The sequence below is a fragment of the Melospiza georgiana genome, chromosome 11, assembly GCF_028018845.1.
Source record: "Melospiza georgiana isolate bMelGeo1 chromosome 11, bMelGeo1.pri, whole genome shotgun sequence".
Classification (NCBI taxonomy): domain Eukaryota; kingdom Metazoa; phylum Chordata; class Aves; order Passeriformes; family Passerellidae; genus Melospiza; species Melospiza georgiana.
The window spans coordinates 2,600,588-2,619,021 of record NC_080440.1 but is presented as its reverse complement, the minus strand read 5'-3'; the positions used below and the strand labels follow the sequence as shown (position 1 = coordinate 2,619,021).

General features: G+C 41.3%; 1 protein-coding gene across 6 annotated transcripts in view; it reads left to right on the top strand.

The window, feature by feature from the left end:
• CHL1 (cell adhesion molecule L1 like) overlaps positions 1-12,123 on the top strand; it is a 125,174-nt gene extending 113,051 nt beyond the window's left edge. For 4 of the 6 annotated variants that reach the window (XM_058031957.1, XM_058031956.1, XM_058031959.1 and 1 more), the window contains 5 exons: positions 81-260; positions 6,492-6,653; positions 7,272-7,403; positions 8,140-8,212; positions 10,200-12,123. In XM_058031957.1, the coding sequence (XP_057887940.1) occupies positions 81-260; positions 6,492-6,653; positions 7,272-7,403; positions 8,140-8,212; positions 10,200-10,416 (764 nt within the window). In that variant the 3' untranslated portion in view covers positions 10,417-12,123. Of the gene's footprint in view, positions 1-80; positions 261-6,491; positions 6,654-7,271; positions 7,404-8,139; positions 8,213-8,327; positions 8,935-10,199 lie in introns of all 6 variants that reach the window. The other 2 variants (XR_009115062.1, XM_058031960.1) reach the window with 2 other exon arrangements.
• Positions 12,124-18,434: the final 6,311 nt, after the last annotated feature.

Genomic DNA, 18,434 nt, shown 5'->3' with positions numbered 1-18,434 from the left:
AGAGGCAGCTCCATCATTCCTGCTTTTGTTGGGACATTTCCCAGCAAACGCAATCCTGACTGAATGCTCTTCCCTTGCAGTCAATGAGACGCACGAGGTGGGCGCCCTGAGCAACGTGAGCGTGGCCAACCGCTCTGCCCTGAGCTGGCACCTGGCAGGGCTCAGCCCCAGCACCAAGTACAAGTTCTACATCAAGGCCTGCACGGCCAAGGGCTGCGGGAAGGCGGCCACCGAGGAGGGGCTGACGCTGGCCCAAGGCAGTAAGTTCACAAATCCGCGTCCGTGTGGAGAATGGCGGGAAAATGCTGCGTGTAGGTAAAACCTTAAAAAATTAGGGCCTTGTTACCTTTGTAAAATCAAAAAAATTGTAAAAAATGGCTAGGGCCTGCTGCTTTGGCTAAGTGGAAAAGGACTGTGGGAAAGTGACTCAGCTGAATTGAAGCTGACGCTGGCCCAAGGCAGTAAGTTCACAAAATCCGCTTCCGTGTGGAGTAGCTCTGAGAATAGCGGGAAAAATGCTGTGTTTAGTGAAACCTTACAAAATGAGGGTGTTGTTACCCTTGTAAAATCATGGCTAGGGCCCGCTGCTTTGGCTAAGTGGAAAAGGACTGTGGGAAAGTGACTCGGCTGAACTGGAGCTGACGCTGGCCAAAGGCAGTAAGTTCACAAAATCCGTGTTGGTGTGGAAGAGCTCTGAGAATAGCGGGAAAAATGCTGTATGTAGGTAAAACCTTACAAAATTAGCAACCCTTGTAAAATCATGGCTAGGGCCTGCTGCTTTGGCTAAGTGGAAAAGAACTATGGGAAAGTGACTCAGCTGAATTGGAGGTAGGAAAACAAGTTTTAGAACCATGACGTGCTCACATCGTGGTTTATGGTAGTTGGTTGAATTACATTTGTTGTGCTTAAATGGAGTGCAGCTGATAATGGCCTAACTGCTTTAAAAGGCCTGGTTTTTGCAGTAAAGAGCCCTCCTTTGCACCTGCCTGGGGACTCTGCATTACTCTGCTTCGTAACAGAAAAATCCATTGGGAATAATCCAGGCTTGACATTTCCTTTGTAATTAGGGGAAGTAAGTTTGTTTTCCTTGCCATGAGAGCAGTCAATGGGCTTTTTAATGTGGCCATGGTGTTCTTCAGGGAAGCAGAGCTCATCTGTTTCGTTTTGCTGTGCAGTCCTGTTTCAGTTCCCACCCATCAACTCCTTAAGCCATGCTGGAATAAGTGAATTGCATTCAGGCACAAACAGAAAATTGGAAATGCAGATAATCTTTTCTCAGTAATACTGTAAAAAAAAATTCTGCCCGTGCATGAAGATGGGGGACTGCCAGCAACATTAGGGTCAGCTGTTTGACATGGAAAATCCAGATAAACATCAAGTTGACTGCATTTGCTCCATTATTTATGATTATTTTATCAGAGACCAGGAGTAAGTGTTTGTCTGCCACTTACACCCTGTGCTGAAACACTGATGTTCAGTGATTTAGAAAAAAATCCCAAGCAGTCTATGATAGCTCATCTTTCACTTTCAGCTGAAATGAAATAAAATGTACTGTGCTCAGCAAGTCTGAGAACTCCACAGCACTGAGGAGCAGCTCCTTGCTATTCATCAGAAACCATTGCTGTGCACTTACCCCGGGGAAGGAGAAAAGAGAATGAGATAAGCAAAAGAGTCCTGACTGCATCATTTTTAGCAAAGATAACAGTGTGCAGCAATGTTGATGGAAAATAGAAAAATGGCCCATGTGCTGTTGGACTTCTAAGTTGCAGAATTCTTTTCAGTTGCTGGTAAAACAGGAAAAATGTGTTTTAGACCTTCATGTCCCAGTTCCACATCCAGTCAGGAACTGCCATTTGTTTTCTCAAGTAGCAAAACTCTTTCTCAACTCTCTTTTGGCCTCCAGTCTCACTGTAGGATACAGGTACTCACTGGTAGCAGCTATTAATCATCTTGATTTATTATTCATTAAGAAAAGAAAAGTTGTTTTTTTTTCAAGATAAAAATACCCCATTTCCCCTCATTAGCTGCCTCTTCTCGCCTTCATTGGGCAACCAGAATAATGTGTTTTGACTCCTTGAAATAACCTTGTCATGGTTTAGAGATGTTGACATTGATTTTGTTCTCATTCTCTACTTTCCTAAACTCTGTTTCAGTGGTGGCAACACCTGATTCTTGTGAAATATTTCTTAGACTAGAGCAGTATAATTAATGAAAGCTGCAAGGGTTCAGTTCTATGATTTATGTGTGCTCCTTGCTGCTTCTCAAGCCACCCTAAATTAGGGCACTGCATCTGTCACTGAGATGCCATTAGAGTTCTGTGTCATTATTTGTTGGCTAAATTGTTCAGATATTTTTCACCTAAACATGATAGGCTGAAAAAAAAAAATTAAAAATCACTCTTTTCAGTGACCTCCTTGGGGTTTCAAACTGTGGTTTGGGGACCGAGGCAATTGCTCAAAATTAAAACAATCTCTCTTTTTGAAGGAGGGGAGTGATTTCAGAAGTCAAAGTTTATCATTTCAAATGACCCATGTAAGTGACAGATATAAAACGTGGTGCCCTCTGAAATGAAACTCCATGATGGAGCACTCCACGTTTCTTTGGGGATTGATTCAGTGATTCTATAACCACTCTGTTCCAGTTTAATAATAAACCCATAAAGCTCTCGTTGTTCATTTTAAGGCTTTGGAAACTTCCAGTGCTGCAATTCAGCCTTTGCCATGGGTATTTCAGAATTGCACAACGCAATCTGCCAGGAAAGTGGAGATGTTGAGGTGGCAGTTCTGGAGTCATTCACATTTTATTTTTTTTACTTATCTCTATCACTGTTGTTGCTTTAATTTATTTGCAGCTATCCCTGCTACTGTTGTCTGGAATTAGAAAGAAAAGGGAATTTCCTTATTTAATATGTGTGAGGATTCATGTAGTACCACTAAAAACAAATCTGTACAGGGAAAATAACTCAGAAATGAAACCCTTATGGGCAACCGAAGATCTTTATCATTTCTTGATAAAATGACTCTTGAACCTGAGCAAATGGGGACTTGGATTGTACTGAAAAATAAATAACAGCTTAATTTCTGTGGTTTCATTGCACAGAAGAAGGTATGTTGTCCTTCTAGAAAATGACTGTAATCTCTGTCTTCATATTTTCAGGCAGTATGTCTTAAATTACCTCCAAACTAATTAATTTTCCCCTTGAAAATGTCAATTTCCCCAAGATCATTAGCCCTCAGAAACATAACACAAAATGATGTTCTTCCAGAAGTGAAAAGATTAATTTAATGTAGCAGCCCTTCTTTAACACAAAGCTCCTTTTCATCCAGTGCTGCTTGGGGATTACCAAACACATATTACATGTTGAGAATTATCATTGTGTGTCCTGAAATCCAAGCATTAATGAGAAATTCATCCACATGAAGCCACACAGTTGTAGGTTTATTCTCCAGAGAAGCCAGGAAATAAAAGTTCACCAATTTCATTACATTCCAGTGGCTGCTGGCTCGTAATTCCCAAAGGATTTTGGAAAATCTTAGGCGAGGTCCCTATCCCTCAGGACCAAACACATGTGGGTTCAGCTCTCTTTTGCCATGGGCACAGTGGAAAAGGAAAAATAAAATACTTTTCCAAATGTAACCACTGCTGCTGTTAGCAGCAAACCTAATTTTTAGTTCACAATCTAGAAAATCTAATTAAATCAGTGCAAATTGCTTGATCATCATCTTCCCTATAATTTTTTTCTCAATAAAATTTATATACAACAGGTTTGCTAATCTCTGTAGTACAAAATAATCCAAATTTAACATGAATTACCTCCTGCACTGAAAAGCCCTGAAAGTGAAGGATACTTGTGCTGCATATTTATACATTTTTTAACAGCCAGGCAGCAGGGGGAAATTAATGGATGTTCAGCTTTGCATTTATTGCAGCAGATGTATTTAGACAGGTATGGTTATAAATTAAGATGCTGCCCACAATTAGTATTTAGCTCTCAGACTGCCAGATTTTTTTTTATATAAGTGTATTTTATAAAAGATGTGCTAACTTTTGGAGAACACTCTGGAAAATCTTTGGGGGTGGTTTCTATTGTTTTTCCCTTTATACCATAAGCTTCTATAAAAAATGTGTGTTCTGTTCTCCTCATAAATCTTGGAGCCCAGTAGGAATATTGTAAAATTGCAGTTCAGTGTTTAATGTTCATGCAAGTCCCATGGTGTGGCTGATAAATAGTGGGGGAAGATGAGAAGTGCTGGTGATATGCCTTTATTACTAATGTTCCTTCTCCCTTATTGGAGATTAAAAACCCAACCCAACTGCTTTCAATTTTCTGCAGCTAATTCCTGCAGCTTTCAGGATGTTCCTGGCCTTCCAGAATGTGGAGCTTTGCCTTATCTGTGTAACTTTGCTTTTATTTTTCAGGAGGTCACACTGCTTTTTCTATTCCAGCCACCATACCCGCCCCATTAGCAAATTTTTCTGCCCTGTAGGGCCCCTGTTGGCTGTCCCACACAGACCAGGAGGAAAAGGCATGGAAAGAAACCTCATAATCACCCAGCTCTGGACACCTTTCTGAGTTTTAAAGGGAAAAAAAAAGTATTTTGGGTTAGGAGATGCTAGATGGAGAGCTGTTGGTAAATCCCCAGTGCCAGGTTAGGCTGGGCTCATCCTCATCCCAAGAGCTCCATCCCAGCCCTGGGCTGCTCCATGTGCCAGGGCAGCTGCAGCATCAGACAGAGCTGAGCAATGAGTGGGCAGAAAAAGGGATTTTTTCACTTCCCTCTTTCTGCTTCTCTAAAGAGCTGATGGTTCAGAAAAGGCTCCCACAAGCTGGGAATAAACAGGAGGCAGAGAGGGACTGGTAATGCTGGCTTAAGAACATGCATCACAAACCACCTGGCAGGAGCTTAAGATTTAGGATTTACTTCCCAGGAATTCAGGAGAAATTCTTCCTTAGGAGGCTGCTGGTGTGAACACTTTGGGTCATGTATTTTCCATGTCATGCACAAGTGTTAGTGGTATTTAACAGACATTGGGTTGAAGGTTTGTGTTCATTCCTGTTCCTTTATGGATAATATCCCCATTTTTCTGATGCCTTGATTTTAGAGCATGTAATTAAAATGTACCTGTGGTATCCTGTTGCCTAGTTTTCGGTTTGATTAAAAACTATAGCTGGGTTTCACATACTTCATTTAGCAAAAATTACCCATAGATGGATTAATTTATGCTAATGAGCTGTGCTTCAGTATCAGCAGTGTTTCAGCTGGATGTGTTCTCTCTGGTCCCAGTGGTCTGCTCATTTAACTGCTTATTGTAATACGTGGAGAGCTGCCTTAAAAACTTATCCTGAACCGCTGCTTTGACTGTGCTTGGATTTATCTTAATCTCTTTTTTTCTTTTTTTCCCTTCAGCTGTCAACTCAGCCTTAATCTCCAGCAGCTTCTTGCTTTGCTTATTTACTAGTTGAAGTATTAATGAGCATTGTTCCCCTGTCAGTGCTAATTGGCCGAGCAGTTTTCAGATTATACTTTGTGCTCAAGCCTTAGTTTAGATGGCTTTGGACAAAACAGGCAAATCAGGCGACTGAGAACAATTCAGGAATTATTTTTATTAAGTCCAGCCCCCCTCAAATTTTTCTCCTGCCATTGAGGACACTTCTTACATGTTGTAAGAGATCCCTCTATGTCACACACAGTTCTGAATTTGCTGAGTGGGCTGTTCATGTCCTGGCAGTGATTTTCAACTCCTGTAATGTCCTTTCTCCTGCTTTCCACAAAAGCTGTTCTGAAAAATCTCATTTAATGCCCACAATCTGAATGCAGATGGGGTTACAGGAGGTGTTTTGCAAATAACAAGGTTCCATTAACAGAAGTAGTGGAATTTACCTTTTCCTAATCAAATATTAAACTCATCAGCAACACTTAAATGCCTAAATGTCCATTTACAGGCAAATTGTCGAGTTGTTTCTAAACCAGTGCTTTGTGCAGTCATTGTGGAATTTAAAAGGACACAGAAAATCATTGTCAGGAGAGAAGCAAGCACAAATCCCACTGTTAATTTTTTCTGGGAGACATATAAGTATCCATATCCAGCTAACAAGCTGTCTGTGCTTCCCTGCTGAGTTCAGTTCAATGGGAGAAGCATCAAACCCCAGATTATCCATACAAAGCAAGCCCATTTGCAAGTTGTAATTTTTTAAGCAGGCATTAGTTCAAGCAGATCCATAATCCCCCATCAATATTAACTTTCATCCTGGGAGATGAACAAACCCCTTCCTGAACATCAGGATTACTCTGGTCCGCCGTTGATTTCATCTGACGGAACGTTAAAAGTCAGTGGGGAATGTTTGGGGAATGTTTGGAAAATCAGATTGCCCGATGCCAAATGTTTAAAATTCCTTGTTGTGTTCGTGTGTTACTTGTAACTGTGCATTTCCTAGGCTCCTTGTCCACGAATGCCATTAACCCTGTGCCTTGGCTGTGTGCATTCCGTAGGTAAAGGCAGCGGCAGGATTGCAGACGCGGTAAAGCCCACCCCAAAGTTTCAGCCCAGCGAGGCCCTTGAGCCTGGCACTGAGTACACAATCCGCCTAGTGACTAAGAACTGGGTGGATAACAATAGCATTTTTGAAGATGTAATTGAGACCAGGGGGAGAGGTGAGACACGAAGCCCTTCGAGGCGCTGAACGTTTGTTTTTCCATGTGAATCCATGCTGAGGTTCCTGTGCACTGTGAGTGTCCCAAACTCATTGTTCTGTGCTCTGGGGTTGAGGTTGGCCCTTTGCAGTTGAATCCCATGGCAGCACAAACACATCCCAGGCTCTTGGCTGAGCCCTGTGCTTTACAACAGCCTGGAACAATCCCAAATCTGTGCAATGTAAGAGGGCAGTGGGATAAAGCCCATAAGGGGCCAGTTTGGTGATCTGCATGTACTGGGGGCACTTCTACCTCTCTCTCTTTCACAAAACTGCTTTTGCATGAGAGGCTTAACAGCTCTGTGCTCAGCTTTCCTGTGTGGTGCTAATCCTGTGACTCAACTGCTCTCTCAGAGCCACCTTGCCAAGTGTCTGTGTTGTCCCTTGTCCCCGACACGCTCCCCTCCAGTCCCAAATGTCTCACTCTGGACATTCCTGTTGCAGCTGAGCACCATCAGTAGCCATAGGCTGATTCCATTACAATCCAGAGAGGACCATGATGTGTTTATGTTATTGTGGGGTGCTGCCGTTTCCCTCTGATTGATTTTCTCCCTTTTTGCTCCTCACCCATCTCCCCAAGCCTACGCTGGCATTTACGAGGGGATTTCCACCCAGGGCTGGTTCATCGGGCTGATGTGTGCCATCGCCTTGCTCACCCTGCTGCTGCTGACAATTTGCTTTGTCAGAAGAAATAAAGGAGGCAAATATTCAGGTAAATGGATTTATTGTCCTTTCCCTCTGCTCACATGTTAATAACTAGCATTCTTCAGAGGTTCCTCTCTGGGGGCCGCAGGGCCGCGAGCACAAACATCCAATTAGGATTTGTAGCTTTTGATAAATATCCACGGAAGGGGTTGTAATGAGTGTAAGTGGAGCTGTGCTGTGTGCTGCTCACAGAGCCTGCAAAGGCCTTTCCCAGCACTCCTGGAATATTCCAGCATTTAATCCAGCAAGATCCTTGCTGCTGCCCCACTTTCCACCTGGGAACTGCTGCTGGACACACAGACAGAACTTCCACAGGCACATTAACAGTGGAATATTTTGCTAAAAATTACCTCTGTCACCTTCCAGGCAGTGAGTAAGGATTTAGGTAAATGTATTAAGGTCAAAATCTGGTTGCCCAAAGAGGTGGTGGCTGCTCCATCTCTGAAAACATTCAGTGCCAGGTTGGACGGGATTTGGAGCACCCTGGGACAGTGGAAAGTGTCCCTGGTGGCAATGATGAAATTTAAGTTCCCTTCCTACCCAAACTATTCCATGATTCTATAAATACTTGCTCATAATAAATCAGGGAATGGTCCCAAACCCGTGGAAGCTCCCAGGTTGTGTCCAGCCAGCTCCAGCCCAGCCTGGAGGTGAGTGCAGATTGTTTTCCCATTGCCCCCGGGAAAAGAAAAATCCATGGCAGAACACAACACAGAGATCTGTCCTTTATTTTATTTGCACAGTGAAAGAAAAAGAAGATTTGCATCCAGATCCCGAAGCTCAATCAATAAAAGATGAAATCTTTGGGGAATATAGGTAAATAGGACCTGCTTTCACAAGGCTTTGTGTTTCTTGGGGTTTTGTTTGTTTCCAAATCATTATTCGGGACATTTTTATGGCATGCAATTAATGCTGTTTTTCATTTTCAAAGCAAACCTCATAGGAGTGGATAAGAGTAGGAATATAAAGGTATATCCAGTATATTTCAATCCATCCAAGCTGGGATATAAGGAAATGCTGATGTATTGATGGTTATTTTTCACTTTTTTGTTTTTTTAATTAGCATTGTATGAATAATGTAAATATATAGGATAATTTGGGGTGCTGCTGAAAAGCCCACTGAAGTCAATGGATTGAATTCTATGTCTTCAGTGGGTTTTTGAAACACAGACCCAAATCATGTAATATGGGGAATTTTGGGGAAGAAAACAAAGAAAAGTTTGGAATATGGTAAAGAATATTAAAAAACCAAACATCTCTCTACAGAAATCCCTGTAGGAGAATTGAAATAACCACTTTGGTTGCTTTAAAATAACTAAAACTTCTAGCAATATGTAATTGTGATATGAAGGAAAATACATAATTATAAGAACCATGCTGGAAAACTGGTGTTGCTGCCCTTAAGGGCATAAAATTGCTATTGAAATCCCACTTATATATACTACATTATTTGTACTGGAGTAGGGCTTTTTTTTTTCTGCATAATTTCATCTTTATTTAATTTTTAATGCTTTCTAATGGGACAAATATTTAGAAAGGTAAGAAAGCCCTGAGGTTAATAACTTTGACCCCTTCCTTTCCCCCTGAAATCCAAACTTGTCTTTTTTTCTGAGGAGAAATGCCCTGTGCAGAAAAGTAGTGATTTTCTTTTCTGTGTTGTTTATGCACAGAGTATATTATTATATATTATTACTTATATTGAGTCCATCCTGAAGAAATGAAGCTCAGGTTCATTTCTCTGTCCCTCCTTAGATAAAATTGCCAAAGATTTGACCCTGAGTTGGCATTAGCAGCAAGGGCTCTCCTTGAGTAATTATGTCCCTAAATCAGAGGCCTAATTTAATTTTTTTTAATATAATCTTTTAATATTCCCCCAATCCCCCCAAATGTCCTGTTCTTGTTCCTCTTCTGTGGTGCCATTAGGAGGAATGGCTACTGAAATTCCACTTTTTTCCCAGAATTTTTGTGGTGGGCCTGTCCTTTTTTATGGAATTTTCAGTGAATAGAGTCTGCAGACATTCATTCTGCTTTGGTTTTTCCCAGTTCTTCCCCTTTTCCCTGGAATTTTCACTGGACAAAAACTGCAAAGACAAAAAGATGCAGACATTCATTCTACTTTGTTTTTTTCCCAGTTCTTCCCCCTTACCAGGGGCAAACTCCAGTGAGATAAACTCTGGTAAAATAAAATAACAGCAGGGAAAAAAAAAAGGGAGGAAAGCACCTTTATTGGTCATTTAAACTCAAAGGGATGCTCCCAAAGCAATGAGATGTTACCCCTGAAGTGATATCACCTAACCCACCCACTTCAAAAGGAAAATTAAATAAATAAGCTCTGAATGTTTTCCAGTGTTTTGTAAAATGAGAAGTGAGGTTCCAAAGATTTGCCATCAGCCCTGGTGGCTGGAACAGACCCCTCCAATCCTTTCCAGCATTCCCTTTTCCTTCCCCTTCCCTCTCTGTCCATTCTGTCTGCCCAAGGCAAAAAGGGGAAAAAATCCAAATAAATGAGTACTGATAATTCCCATTAACCATTTAATTTGGTTGGAATCATGACAGAACCCCATGTGGGGGTGAGCTCAGATGTGTGAGGAGCAGGGCAGGACTCAGAGATCAGATCATCCTCACTATTCCACCCACATGTCCCTCTCTCTCTCCCCTTCCCAAGGCGGGAGCACATCCCTCGAGTGTCCCTCGAGCACTGCAAGGCAGGTTTTTGGAACTCAGATTTTTGGAAAGGCAGGTGCTTGGGAAGGCAGGTGCTTGGAAAGGCAGGTTTTTGGAAAGGCATCTCTTTATTTTGTAGTGACAGCGATGAAAAGCCGCTGAAGGGCAGCCTCCAGTCACTTAACGGGGACATTAAAGCCACTGGAAGTGCTGATAGTCTGGTAGATTATGGAGAAGGGGAGCATGGCATGTTCAATGAAGATGGTTCATTTATTGGAGCTTATTCTGGATCTAAGGAAAAAGGATCAGTGGAAAGCACTGGGAGTTCTACGGCGACTTTTCCTCTCCACGCCTAAAATTGGTGTTTAATTGTGGTGTTGTCCTGGTCAGCTCCCCACAGTTACCTCTGTGCTGGGGAGCTGGGGGCCAGTTGAGCCAGCCAGGAAAATCCTGACATCCAGGTAATATAAAAACAAGTCACTGCCACTAAAAGATGATTTTTCCATCCTAATTTCTATGTGTTTTCTTCTGAATAAAACAGAGTAATTCTTTTTTCTACACGATGTGTTAGTCTGAGCAGAGTTTGCTCTGGTGGTACATCTGTGTCCTTGCCTGCTGCTCCAGGTTGGAATATGTTTCTCTGTGTAGTATTTTTGCCCTGTATGGCTGTTGTCACAGGTATGTGTTTAAAATTCCCTCATGGCCTTGGTTACAACCTCAAGGTTATGGCACCAACAAAACCAGGTTACTCTGTAAAGTGACACAACGAGGAAAATTAGGATTTAAAATACCAGAGAAATATATTCTATATATTGTATAATTTTTTTCCTAAAGAATTAAATCCCTTTGTGTATGATATTAAAAAAAAAAAAAAACAAAACTGTTTTAGTGGTTACAGCTGACGTCAATTCCAATACTTAGAAATGCAGCTTTACCCACAGGAGAGTGTGGGTGAAGCTCCTGCCCAGTAGCTGGCACTATTTCCTTAAATATGTTAAGCTGCAGCTCTTTCCTGTGGCAAGGCAAAACAGGGTTCCCATCCACCATCACTCGAAATATTTTTAATTTTTCCCAGCTGCAAGCTGCATTTCTAAGCAAACTCCTTGGTGTCTGTCTCATATCTGTATATTTGTGAGCTAGCCAACATTTCATGGAGACGTTGTACATATGATATTAATATTGACACAAGTCCAGAGCAGCCTGGTTTTATTTTGAATTGAGACATGTTGCTAGCATGGGTCTGTATAGCTGTGTAGGAATGAGTAGATTTGCTTCTCAATATGGATTTGGACCAGCAGAATTAGTTTCCAGAAGGAGTTGTGTGTATAGGAATCATCCAAACCTCTCACCATTCAAGCAGCACCTAAACTAGACCTACCTGAATTTCAAGACTTCATTTCTTTTCAGCCTATTCACTGTTAAATAAACAAAAAACAACAAAAGCAAAGAGAAAACATTATGGTAGAGTTTGTTTTCCTATTTTGTTGACTGAATGCTGGTTTAAATCTGGTTCTTTGCCTCTCCAACACTAACTCAGCCGAGCTGTACAGCACATTTTTTTGGTCTTTTTGTATTGGAATCTCCTGAATCTCTTTTTAACAGCATTTGTATTTTTCAATCTGCTTGCTTGAGTAGAGCATCAACGTGGCTTCATTTCTTCTGTCACTCCCATTATGAAAGTTTTCCAGTAGTTCCTGCAGGAGGAATAGACCCTAAAAGCTGTTTGGCATCCTGATAGCAATTAGGCAAATTTCCCCAAATGGCTCCTCCACAATTTCAGTGGAAGAAAGAGAGGAAGCAAGAATTACTCCCATGGTTCTGAGTTTCCAGCAAGGGCTACAATTAAGCCCAGGGAAATTCAGATTTTTCCCAGTGGATCCCACACAGCTCCCCCCAGGCTGGGGCTGCTCCTCAGAGCTTGGCAGTTTCTGGAAGCCTTTGGTGCTAAAGCTTCTGCTTATCTGTGCCTCTTTTTGGGGTTTTATTGGAGCTTTTTGTGTAACTTCTATTTGGGAAAAGCAAACACCAAACAGCCACCCCAAAAGCCCCTTTCAGGATATGAGTATAAAATGGTGAGTGGAAATCTGCCCTCAATTAAAAATTATCCCATCTCATATCAATGACCCACATTATTCACTTTTTATTACTTATAGATATTTTCTGTATTTCACTCAATCCAAACACCAAAAAAGGTCCAAAAGCCTTTTAATTTTGGAGGGGAAAAGTAATTTTCCAAAAAAGGGAGTGCACAATTATAGAAATGTGAAAATTGGCATTTCATCAACAGAGACATTTCCCAGCAGCATCTTTATCTCCTGACTCGTGTCTGCTGCAGCCCGAACCAGATAAAATCTAAGGACTGATTAGGCTTGTGACAACCTGCTTGCTTTAGGCTGGTTTTCATGTATTTCCTTTGGGAATCATCTGCAGTGATCAAATATCTTTGAAAATTAGGGAATAAAATTGGGGTGGGCTCCCCCAAATCCTGACTTTGGGCTGGGGGGCTGTTCCTGCACACACCCATCACCTTTTCCTGCATTATCACTGCAGATAAAACAGATCCCTCATCCCAGAAAATGCTTGTGTTAAACAATGTTAAATTTCCCTGTTTCAGGCCATATTAGTGAGTGTCAGATGCTCCAATAATGGATATAAATCCCCCGTGCAGCTCCTGCTCTGTTGCTGCTCAGAGGTGTTTGTGATGTGCTGGTGGTGCTGCTTTTTCCACTCAGATTTTAATTCACAGCCTTAAATCTTGATGGTGGTGTTCCACAATGCCTCAGGACCTAAAAATCAAACAGGGAGGAAGAGATGTGCAATGGAACCTGGATTTTTGAACATGGGTTTTGAGGAATATGCCCAGTGAATATTAAACAAGTGGCTCAAACTCCCAGGAAATCTCACTCACTGAGCTGTTTTCTCTTCCCCAGTCATTTATTTTCCCTTTTTCCCTGCACTGGGATTTTTTTCTGCTGTAAAGGTACCCTGAAAAGTGCTAGTTGGTGATGGTTTTTTAGAGATTTTTTTTTTCAAAAGTATATTAACAGAGCAAGCTGAGGTTTTCCTGAGGAGATTTTTGTCATTGCAGGGAGCTGGGCTGTGTTTTTGTCATGGTTTGTGTAAGCTGAGAGGAAGTGTGACCATGTAGCTCACTAAAAGTGTCACCAACTGCTCTGCAGTTCATAGAAAATTCCTGACTTGGAAAGGATCTACAAATTCATCCAAATCCAGCTTCTGCCCCTGCACAGAACAGCCCCAAAATCACACCCTATTCTGAAATAGTGCATTGAGCATTAAATCTTTGCCTTGCTTTGTTTGGGATTTTTTTGGATTTTTTTTTTTTCTTTTTCTGGCCAGGGGTGTTTATTAAAATTACCTGCTGGAAATCCATGGGGATTTCATTAATTAACACCTAGAAGGGAATTCCAGCCTGCCTGCTGGGAGGAGGGAGTCCAGCCATGGGAGCAGAGCAGGGAATTGTTAATTATCCCATCCCAGGTTGGGCCAATTGGTTCTGGCACATTTTGCCTCAGAACAAATGAGAGGAGAAATGGCGCTTTCAGATTTGATACCTAAATCAGGCCAGGATGTAATTCCACCCATCAGGGAGGAGGCATTTCCCTGGCCCCACAAATCCAGGGTTGGGGATTTAAAAACCTCTGAAAGAAGAGAGGGATGGGTCTTGCTGAAAAAGTTGTGCAGTTTTGACTGTCCATAAGATTAAATATAAGATTAAATGAATAAAATCAGCTCTTCCTAAATAAAGGGGAAAAACCCTCTGTCCTTTCTCCCAGGGGAGCTGTTTGGATTCCCAGAGCAGCATAATATTGATAATTTTTCTGTAATTTCATATATATATACACATATACACACACAGAGACAGACATACATATATGTATATATATACACATATACACATACATATATTTTAAAATTTAATTACATTATCAAGTACCTGCAGGAACAGCCCCATCTTCCCTCTCTGTCAAAATTAGAGGATCCAACCTCCAGAAACCCTCTGGCTCTGCACTCCAGCAGGATAAAAGCACAGCCCTGGGCATCAAAGCCCTGCTGGGGCTGGATCTGTAGGAAGAGCATTAGGAATCAAATCTTTAGGAAAAGAATTAGAAATCAAATCAGGAAATTACTTTCCCCCTCTGGATAAAATCATGTGTTCATGTAGAAAAAAATTTTAAAACCTTTCTTGTAACTCACATCATAAATGGATCTAATTAGCAAGTGATTTAATGATTTTTTTTAATGATGGGTATTTGTTCTGCTGTGTTGATGTTGCACAAATTCCAGTGAGTAGCTCTTTTCCTGGGAACTGCTTCCATTGGCTGAATGGCTTCAATCCAGACCATGAGAGGTTTTCATCAAAGTTTTCAGGCCAATATTATTTTTGACATGAAAGCAAATAGTAGCACAATCTTTCTATATATATAAAAATAAAGGTAGAGTTTTTAACAGTGACCACATTTTGTAAAGAAAAGTTAGAATAACATTCACTGCTCCTTGAGCTTTTGAGAGGAAACCTCAGCATCATTTTAACAGCCATTGTTTTGCAGATGAGAAGTGTGTTTAGGTTATTTTGCTTATCTGTAAGAACAGATAGAAAGAAAGGAAATTCTTCATGGAGAATTCCCTTTGTTTGCCAATGGATCACACCCTCAGCTGCATCTCTGTCAGTGTTTATGACAAAAAAATCAAGGTACAAACCACTCTGGAGTAGCAGGACATGTTTACATTGCAGCTCTGGATCTCTCATGTCAAATCTCAAGCGATCTGCACTGATTTGTTTTGTTTTCAGGCAGGAGCCCCTCGGGGGCTTTGAGCCAAAGCATTCTGTCTGTTCGTTTTTTATTATTATGGTTCTGACTTTAAACAAGAGACTTTGTAATTTCATGAGAAAAAGATCAAAGCAAATGTGGTGTCACCATCACAATGTTACTTTTTTGGGAGCTAAATGTTAGTGTGCATTGATTAAAGTTTAGAGAAACGTGTTGTACTGTAGTTGCTGTTTGTACCACGCAGATGTGCACGTACGGTTTGAAAAGATATTTTCATTTTACATGAAATACAACTTTGCTAATAAAAGTTTGACTTGATGTAATCTTCAAAAGCCTTGGCTGCAATCAGCAAGTTTCTTTTGTTTGATTTGGGGGTTTTGTTTGATTCTTTTTTCACTTGACTCTGTTTATTTGCTGGGAATCTGATTGAATTGGGACTCACAGCCCTCTCTGGGCTGTGACGTGTGGGGGTTTTGGGGGTTTTTGGTTTCACACCAAGGTTGAGCTGCCCTTGGCTTTCACTGGGATTTCTGGACACCATGGATCACCAGCCCTGTAGATATGACAGCAAAGCAGGATGAAGCTGGCCTGCAAACAGCCTGAATTTAAATCCTCATTGATTCCATGAGATCCTCTCCTGGGCCAAACTATCACCCTGTGTACTGTTAGCATCTCTCACAGGCTTTACTCACCCTGTACACTGTTAGTATCTCTCACAGGCTTTACTCACCCTGTGTTCTGTTAGTATCTCTCACAGGCTTTACCCACCCTGTACACTGTTAGTATCTCTCACAGGCTTTACCCACCCTGTACACTGTTAGCATCTCACACAGACTTTACTCACCCTGTACACTGTTAGTATCTCTCACAGATTTTACTCACGCTGTACATTGTTAGCATCTCACACAGACTTTACTCACCCTGTACACTGTTAGTATCTCTCACAGGCTTTACTCACCATTTAATCAGCACAAAACCTCCCAGCACACAGAGTTTCTACTCCTCTTCATTAAAGGTCACCAGAATATTGGTAATCTTATCAATATCCAGGCTCACACAACCCAATAATACCTTATTTTGTTGTTTTTTTAGGGAAAACTACACTTGTGCCTAAAGTCTGGAATCTGTATGTATTAATTTTACAGGAATTTAGCAAATGGGCTTTGTTTGCCAAGGAAAACATCCCTTCCCTCTGCCCATCACCAATACTCTGTTCTAGGATTAATTCTACTCTGTCTGTCCATGGGAAGGTTCTGCAGGTAAACACAAATTCCCTCTCCTGATACCTGGAACAGCCAAAGTGAGGACTCAAGAAAAGACAGCAGACAAATCCATGGCAGCTGATATTGCTGGAAAATCCATTTTTTGATGTATTTAACAGGAATCTGAAAAATCTGGTTGATGCTCAAGAGCATCACCCTTGATGCTGGTGTGGCTACTGTGCTGCTCTGAGTGTATCTCACTGTATAATTTATAATAATAATAATAATAATAATAATAATAATAATAATAATAATAATAATAATAATAATAATAATAATAATAATAATAATTTTGTATATAATATATAATATATAATATATAATATATAATATATAATATATAATATATAATATATATAATATATAAATAATAATTATTTATTATTTATTATATATTAATAGAATATAATTTAATATATAATTCATAATTCACTAATACCTGAGCTCTGCACATTTCTAAGCCTCATTTAACAAGACTTGAGTGGGGTTTTTGAAACCCACATGATGTGGCTAAACCCACCCAGGAAAGCTGGAGCCCCATTTCATTCTGTGCTATTCTGAGTGTATTTCACTGTATTTCAGTGAAAGAAATTCTCCTTTTTTTCTTTTTTTTTGCCACATGTTTTTAGCTGCTTCACTTCAGGACGTTTTTCATGCATTCTTCACCTGCAAGAACTGAATACCCTCATTGGGAATGCAGGCCTGTGCTAACAGGCATTCACCTTTCAGGGAGGCATCAAGGGCATCCCAAGAAGGTTTTATTAGAATTCATATCCTGGAATAATGAGATTTACACTTTTCTCAATAGCATAATGGGGAGGAGAAAGTCCCACAATCATGTGCTTCACTGGAGTGAGAATAAAGGTGCTGCTGCCACCAGCAGGTGTGTGGGAGCAGATGGCACAGAAGTTTAAGGATAAAATATGGGATAAAATTCAATTTATATGAAACATGCATTTAAAAATATTCCTGGACTATTTAAAATGAGAGTAAAATAACTTCCACGGGTGCAGGAGCTCTGGTTAATTATGATTTAATGTTAATAAATATTATATATTTTGCTTTTGAGACAAAGTTGTCATTATTAGACCTGGTTTGGGGGCTGAGCATTCCTTCTAATGCTCAAACATTTCACTCTGTTCACAAGGAAATGTCATCACTTCTCCACTTCAGCATCTGTTCATCAGCTGGGAACGCAGAGGAGCCCCTCAGGGAAACACCAGCATTTCACTCTGCTGAAATGTCTCAGCTCTGCACATTTCCAACCTCACTTAACGAGCCTTGGGAGGTGTTTTCACTGTGCTTGAAGCCCACATGATGTGGCTGAACCCACCCAGGAGAGCTGGAGCCCCACCCATGCCCTGGATGTAGAAATGGGCATTTCTGTAAAAAAACACCACTCTTTGCATTTCAGGTTTTTTTTTTTTTTCTGTAGAATTTGTATTTCTATGCTTCATATCCCTCCCAGCCTGGGGTTACAGCATGTTCTTCACCCTTTGTTTGGAGCATTGGGGCAGGAGTATCTCAAACCAGAAAGCATGCAGCAGTACCTTGAGCTTGGGTGGGGTTTTTTTTGCTTTTAACATCTGGTTTGGTTTGAGAGTTCCAAAACTTGTTTGCAGTAGTTTTATTGACTTAAAACTCTAAAAATGGATGTTTTTGGTGGCTGTGCTTCAGCTGGGATGGGGTGAGAAGCAGGGATGTGAGGAGGAGCAGGAACAAGGGGCAGCTGTGGCACAGGACCAGAGCTGGGTCAGTCCCAATCCCTCCTCCTGCAGGAAATGAGCTACAGGAGGAACCTCTTTGTTAATTATCCTGGGGGCAAATCAGCTTTTCCTTCCAGTTTGGGATGGAATGACCTTCACGGTGAGAAGTGACTTTTCCCCAGCTCTGGGATGGGGCAGCTCTGGTGTTGCAGCTCCTGATGTGGCAGCAGGAGCAGAGGCTGTGGCTCCCACACCTTTCCTGGGCTGGGATGGACCTGGAGCTGCTGGAACTCCATGGGAAGATGGACCAGGTGAGAGCAACCAGCAGTGGGAATGGGGCTTTGGTGCTGCTTTACCTGGAAGAGGATGTCAGAGGACCCTGCTGAACAGATCTGGGTGGCTGTGGTCCCTCCCAGTGGTTTTTGCTGTCCCAGGGCTGGTTTTCCCCATTTTTCCCATGGCTGCTCTGCTGTCTTTCTTTTAGAATGTTTAAAGGGTTTGTTGTTTTTTTTTTTTTGTCCCTAAGGCAGCCAGGCTGCCTCTCCTGCACAAGCTTGGTTGTTTTCTTCCCCCTCCTGACCATCAGGATTTATCTGTGTTGGTTGGTCCCTCAACT